At 47.7% G+C, this 7,481-nt stretch overlaps 1 protein-coding gene across 1 annotated transcript in view; it reads left to right on the top strand.

Annotated features, from left to right (window-relative positions):
• The window catches only part of DBH (dopamine beta-hydroxylase (dopamine beta-monooxygenase)), a 34,378-nt gene that overhangs the window by 14,318 nt on the left and 12,579 nt on the right, over positions 1 to 7,481 (top strand). The window contains exons 3-5 of the mRNA XM_006863825.1: positions 639 to 896; positions 3,817 to 3,993; positions 4,380 to 4,482. Coding sequence (XP_006863887.1) covers positions 639 to 896; positions 3,817 to 3,993; positions 4,380 to 4,482 — 538 coding nt within the window. The remainder of the gene's footprint in view (positions 1 to 638; positions 897 to 3,816; positions 3,994 to 4,379; positions 4,483 to 7,481) is intronic.

Here is a 7,481-nt window from a genome sequence, read left to right as displayed (position 1 = left end):
GGGGATGTTGTTGGGTGGGTGTTAGGGGATGTTGTTGGGTGGGTGTTGGGGATGTTGTTGGGTGGGTGTTGGGGATGTTGTTGGGTGGGTGTTAGGGGATGTTATTGGGTGGGTGTTGGGGATGCTGTTGAGTGGGTGTTAGGGGATGTTGTTGGGTGGGTTTTGGGGTTGTTGTTGAGTGGGTGTTGGGGATATTGTTGGGTGGGTGTTAGGGAATGTTGTTGGTGTGTGTTAGGGATGTTGTTGAGTGGATGTTAGGGGATGTTGTTGGGTGGGTGTTGGGGATGTTGCTGTGTGTGTGTTAGGGAATGTTGTTGGGTGGATGTTAGGAGACGCTGGTAGAAGGGGTATTAAATGGGCCAGTGCTGGTGGGGTGGTGCTAGTGGATCAGAGCCTGGTGGAGTGGATGGTAAGTGAATAGTTAGACTGTAGTTAGAACAACAAAATGCACTTAATATACCTGCTGGTGTCTGCTATGGTCAGCCTGCAAGTTGACCGTGCCCTGTCCAAGCTGAACCTCATAGAGCCCCTTGTTGGCCGAGAGGGGAGTAGAGATGCCAGGTGTCAGTGGGCATGGGCTGGGTGCCCCTCCAATTGTGGGAGTGTGGCTGGCTGAGTAGTCGGGGTGTCTGCTGCAGGATGGGACAGTGCACCTCATCTATGGGATCTTGGAGCAGCCATTCCTGTCTCTGGAAGCCATCAACACATCTGACTTGCAGACCGGTCTACAGAGGGTGCAGCTGCTGAAGCCCAACATCATGGTGCCCTCTCTGCCCGAGGACCTGAACACCAGGGAGATTCGCGCCCCCAATGTCCTGATCCCTGGTCAGGAGACCACGTACTGGTGCTACATCACAGAGCTACCCGCAAGCTTCTCGAAACACCACATTGTCATGGTATGGTTGAGGCTGCTATAAACAAGTGGGTAGTGTTGGCAAACAGAGTCGTATTCGCTCACAAATTAAGTGGTTAAGAGTGCGAATCCAGGGCATCAGCTCTAGGGAAGGGTCTTTCTATATGCTGGCATCTGCCTTACCCCATCTCTGGTTGCTTAATCTACTTCTTTAATATTTTAAAGGAATTGACTCAAGACACATCCTACAGCCTCCTTCCTCATTAGCATAACAAAAAGCCCCAAATGGAATGGTGTTATTGTTGTTAAGTGTCCTCATGTCAGTTCTGACTCATAACAGCCCTGCATAGGGTTTCCAAGGAGTGACTGGCGTGTTTGAACTGCCAACCTTGTGGTTAGCAGTCCAGTCCAATGAGACTGTAGCCACAGGCATAAAACCCACTGCCACCTAGTAGATGCCGATTCCTTCTTCTTGTTGTGTGCTGTCGAGTCAGTTCTGATTCATAGCGACCCTGGATAGGGTTCCAAGGAGTGATTGGCAAGTTTGAACTACCAACCTTGTGGTTAGCAGCCAAGTGCTTATCCTACTGTTACACACCAGGCCTCTACATTCCAATTCATAGTGATTCTATATAGAGTTTCTTACATTTTTTTTTAACTTTTCATAGTGAATTGAGTAAAGGTTTACAGGCAAGATCATCAGTTTTACATTCAACAAATCCTATACTTTGTTTCATTTCAATGATTGCACTCCCCTCCATGTAACAACAGTTCTCCCGCTTTCGCCCTGAGGTTCCTGTTTCCATTCCACCCACCTTCCCATCCCTTCTCAACTTTGTCCTTAGGTAAATGTTGCCCTTTTGATTTTGAGTGAGTGACCATTCCATGGTAAGCAGACCTTGCTAGTGTTGTTATCTACTGCTTAGATGGAAATTGGGCCCATGAGGATGAGTTCTTTGTAGACCTGAAGGATGGTTGAGACCATAGTTTCAGATGTGAGTTTCATTCCACATTTTTCTCCCACTCTATTCTGGACTTTCTAATGGGATCCCTTTCAGAGCAGTTGGTAGTGGTAGCTGGGTGCCATCTAGTTCTTCTGGTCTTAGAATTATGGGGGCAGAGGTTCACGTGGTCCATTTGTCCTTTGGACTAACTGATTCCAAGCATCTTCTTCTGCACACGGAGAGACCAATAGTTGCACCTTAAATGGTTGCTCATGAACTTTTAAGATCCCAGATGCCATTGACCAAAATAGGATGTAGGACATTGTCTTTGTGGATTATGTTATGCCAACTGACCACGGTGTTCCCTGAGATTATGGTCCTGACACCCTAGATGCAGCAACTCACTGCTTTAAGATGCTTGATAATATCTAAGAAACTTCTATCATTTTCCAACTATAAGCTCTACCACACTCATAAAGGTAAATATCCATGTATAAATATCCTCTTTCAAACCCTTATACATTTGTGGGTGTGCACCCATTCTTTCTCCAATACCATTCAGTCTGTGTATCTGTCCATGTATCTACCTGCAGAACACTATTATTTTAATGTTGTGTATACAACACTATTTACCTCTATCCCCTTTAGCCCCTGGTCATACCTCCCTGTGTCTTCAGCATCATTCTACCAAACCTCCCCCTACTTGTATATTGCCGTCCCCATCACCTGAGTTAATGCATCTACTCTCTAACCAGTAAGTTACTCTCCGTTTCCTCCCAACCCCTGGTAGTGGTGGTTATGTGCCATGGAGTCAGTTCTGACTCATAATGACCCTGCGTAGGGTTTCCAAGGCTGTAAATCTTTATAGGAGCAGAAAATCTCATCTTTCTCCTTAGGAATAGCTGGTAGTTTCAAACTTCTGACCTTGAGGTTAGCAGTCCGACTCATACCCACTATGCTACTAGAGCTCCTTCCCATGACTGGTAACCGTCAAATAAGGTTTCTTTTAGCATGAAAACCTTTCACTGAGTTTTTACAACAGTGGTGAAACTGTAAATCTTTGCGGGACCAGACAGTCTCATCTTTCTCTTGTGGAGTGGGCTGCTGAGTTTGAATTGCTGACCTTTTAGTTAGCAAGCCAATGCTTATCCCTCAGACTCACCAGGACGCCTTAACCACAGGCACAGAAATGAGGATTTACATATTTTGGAGGTGATGAAATTTAATCTGTAACAGTGGAAAATAGAATCCTGGTCTTTGCCACCTGGGCTGGCATCTCAGGCAGGAATTTACTTAGGCCTGGGTGCTGTCCATGGTCCTGAGGAACGGGTGTGTTCTCTGAGCCTTTGACACTGGCCTTCCTCCCACACTACTGCCTGTCCTCTCCTCTCCCCCACTCCCAAGGGAACCCAGCCTGAACCAAAGCAGCTGATGTCTTCATTTCTGCATCTGCCCCTGGGACTGACTGGCTGTTGTCTGTCTGTCACACCACTTTCCCTTTTCATGCAAAATCAGCTTCACTCAGAAAGACCTGGTTCAAAGAAGACAATGGCTACTGAGGACCTAGGGGAAGGGTGGGGTGGGTTATCCCATGGCTAGTGCTCAGGGCCAGGTATCACTGTCCCTATGCTTGGTTAAGGCTGTGCAATCCAGAGAGTCCACATGGAGCACCAAAGCCACACTTTAGGGGGTGGAGGGCAGGACTTACAGCCAGGTCAGCACCATCAGCTCTGACTCCTGGTCTCTGCCTCCCTGGAGGACCTGCAGGCCTCTCTGTCCTTGCCTAGCCCCTGCTCCATTCATGTGAGGACAGCATCTGCCTATCCCTGCTGTGTCAGGAAATGGCCTGTCCAGACTTTTTTTTTTCACTCAGACTCGTCCCCTCAGACCTGGTCCCACCAAATCTCTCATATCACAGATGGGGAAACTGAGGCCCAGGGAGGGAGTGCTTCCAGACTGGACACCCTGGTGGGTAGGTGGCTGTAGGGTTCCCAGGCTCAGAGGGCACCCCCTTTGCAGTACGAACCCATTGTCACCGTGGGTAACGAGGCCCTGGTGCACCACATGGAGGTCTTCCAGTGTGCTGCCGAGTTTGAGAGCTTCCCCCACTTCAGCGGACCCTGCGACTCCAAAATGAAGCCAGACCGTCTCAACTACTGCCGCCATGTGCTGGCCGCCTGGGCCCTGGGTGCAAAGGTATGGCAGCCACAGGTTCCTGGAGCCCTACCCTCCTTATCTGCTTCCTCAGCTTCTCAGCTTGTAGGGTTGGGAAGGGCACCCCATCAGAAAGGGCCCAGGGACCCCCCGTTTGCCTGATGTTCTTTCTCCACCTTTGGGGCATTTTTACAAAAGTACCAATGCCTCATGAGTAGCAACTACCACTGGACTTGGGGTTCAGGATGGTCCCAGGCTGTGTGGCTGAGCTGGTCCCACGGGGATTTGAGCAGTCCAGTGAAGGTGGGATGGGTGAATAGTGAGAGTAGTTATCACTCTCCACGTGTGTGGGCTGACCACTGGGGACCCTCTCCTCACAAAGCTGGGTTGTGACACCTTCATGCCTGACCTCTCCCTCCACTCTGCAGGCATTTTACTACCCCGAGGAAGCTGGCTTGCCCTTCGGGGGGGCTGGCTCTTCCAGGTACCTCCGCCTGGAAGTCCACTACCACAACCCACTGAAGATCAAAGGTAGGTGGGCTTTCCCAAGCCCTGCCCATCAAAGCGTATGACACGAGAGCAAACGTGTGCATTGGGTGTGGGACTTCCTGTCTGTGTGTATCAGTGCCAGGGATGGCAGGCAAGCTTGCTGGTGGGGCTCCTTGTAACTCATCTCCAGGCTCCTAATTGGCATGCAGAACCCTGTTGTCTGGGCTCTGCAGAACAGTGCATAGTGCTGCGATTGATTAGCAATGTTGTCTGCCCTGGGTGTTTGTATAGGAATCTTGAATTTGGACGCAGATAATCACTCCACAAACTCAATTCCTCACAGTACCCCTGTGAGCTATACAGCATGGTCATCCCTCTCCACCCTCAACTTACCACTCAGACCAGAGGCCCAGAAAGGGGAGCAGCCTGCCCACCACGTCCACGCAGTATACACACAATGTCCAGGTTAGCTTAAGATGATCCAGAGGCAAAAGCCCCTCCTGTCTCCCTGTGTATGGCTGAATTGTCATAGGTGCAGATTTCCAGTTAGACAGGTTAGTGGGTGCAAAGAAATGGGGCGGGAGTGCAGAGCACGTGCCCAGGGACTGACAGGCAGTAGAGAGGACAGGAAGGAGGGCAGCTGGATCTCCCTGTATCTGAAGGTGGATCTACTGCAGTCAAGACAGTGATTCCAGGTGTCTCTGTAATGGAAACATTTCCTTCTTTCTGTGATACCAACACCTTCCACTGTTTAGTCACATGACTTCTCACTTTTGGTTTTTTTAATGACACTTGGTTTGGTTTTATCTGTGTACATGAAAGGTGAAAATAAGCCGAGCCTAAGAACATCTCTCCAGGCTGGGTGCATCCTACCCATCCCACACTGGGAGCCCCTGAGCGAGTGACCTGCCAGCTGTTGTTTCCTCATTTCCCACAGCTGGGGTGAGGTGGGAAAAAGTCAAACCCAGCTCAAGGTTGGCACGGGCACATGCTTCACTAGAAACGCTTGTCATTTTTCCTCTGGCGGCCCTCACAGAGAAGTGAGTAAGTCAGCAGGGTTTTAGCATGATACGGAATTTATTGCTCATTGAAGGCCTGAAAGCAAATGGTTTTTGAAAGTTCCTTCAACATCAGGAAAGCCGTCTCCTCCTGATGTCCTGGCTGTCTCTATGGATCCTTTGCCAAATACAATGGTGTGCCTGTAACTTCACCAGTCTCGAGATGGGCTGCTTTTCTATAAATTTCGAGGTTCCACAATTATTTCATGATTTAATCCTCATCCAAATCTTAACCAATTGCATCTCTCTTTTTATTATTATCCTTTAAAATAATAAGCCCATAGATACAGGAGCTACTTGAGTTTGATCTTCAGTAGGGGGGGGGTTGAGGAGGGAGGGAGACAGGATGCCCAGTGGACAGGTCTTGCCTAAAAGCAAAGAGGTGACTGGAATGTCAATGTCAGAGTCCGAGTTGGCCAGCCTTGGTCTCCAACCCTAGCTTGACGATGATGTAAGATATTGGCCAAGGTCTTCAGTTCAGGGTTTAAGCGTCTGATTCTTGTCTGTAAAATGGTATGGTGATCCTTACAACATAGCATTGCATGAAGGTGAATAGTTTCCAGCATCCAGGGCATGACTTATGATCAGTACCAGTCTTGTTTTGGGTTCTTTGATTGACAAGAGCCTATATATACATTGTGGGGGAAATGAACAAGCAGGAAGGTGAGGAGACAATAAAAATCACTTCTAGTTCCCTGACCACCAGGCTGCAAGATCTTCCCCCCTTGACTCTTGTCTAGGCCTGCCAATTTATTTCTTGTGCCCAGAAATTTTTATATGACTCTTTTCAGGGAATCTTACCGGAAGACTTGCTCACATTAACTAAACACCCTTGCAAATTTTGTGCTACTTGCCACCTAGTTTGTCTCCCCACACATGATAAAGGGTGTCAGGTTCCTCTCAGTTACACAGACTGCCCACCTCCCCAACATTCCAAGGGTGGGGCTTCTGGTAAAGTCCAGTCCTCTCCACTCCCCAGAGCCCCACCTAGTGCAGTGATCAATATGCCACTGAAAACTGGCTCACAGAGAACTGTGCGCCTAACAGTAGTAGGGGACACCTGAGATCATGTGACTGTGGGATGCTCTGTGGGCACCAGAACCCCCTTTACTGACCAGCAGATTCAGATGACTCAAGACAGACAGACAGACAGACAGACAGACAGACAGACAGATAGATAGATGATAGAATACAGATAGATGATAGATACATACATACATAGATAGATGATAGATAGATGGATAGTTAGAGATAGATGATAGATAGAGATAGATATACAGATAGATAATAGATAGATAGATGATAGATAGATGATGACTATATAAATAGATAATACGTAGATATACAGATAGGTAAAAGATAGATAGATAGATAGATAGATAGATAGATAGATAGATAGATAGATAGATAGATAGATAGAGATAGAATGATAGAAGGCTTTCAAATAGATAATGCCATTATCTTTCTATTCATTGTTCCATGAACTTTCTGAAACCCCTTTGTGGACAGATAGATGATAGATTGATAGAGAGATAATAAAAGTTGTTGTTGTTGTTGTTAGGTGCCATCAAGTCAGTACTGACTCATAGCAACCTCATGCACAGCAGAATGAAACACTGCCCGATCCTGGGCCAACCTCACTATTGTTGCCACGCTTGAGTCCATTAATGCTGCCACTTGGCCAATCCATCTCATTGGGGTCTTCCTCTTTTTCTCTGACCCTCCACCTTACCAAACATGATATCCTTCTCCATCGACCGATCCCTCCTGACAATATGTCCAAAGTATGAGAGACAAAGTTTGTCCATCCTGACCTCCAAGGAGCGCTCTGGCTGCACTTCTTCCAACATTGATCTGTTCTTTTGGCAGCCCATGGCACTTTCAATATTCTCCTCCAACACCATAACTCAAAGGCATCAATTCTTCTACTGTCTTCCTTATTCACTGTTCAGCTTTCACATGCATATGAGGTTATTGAAAATA

This window comes from Chrysochloris asiatica, unplaced genomic scaffold (genome assembly GCF_000296735.1).
Source record: "Chrysochloris asiatica unplaced genomic scaffold, ChrAsi1.0 scaffold00056, whole genome shotgun sequence".
Lineage (NCBI taxonomy): Eukaryota > Metazoa > Chordata > Mammalia > Afrosoricida > Chrysochloridae > Chrysochloris > Chrysochloris asiatica.
Note: the sequence above shows the minus strand (reverse complement) of the source record. Positions and strands in the feature narration are given on the sequence as shown.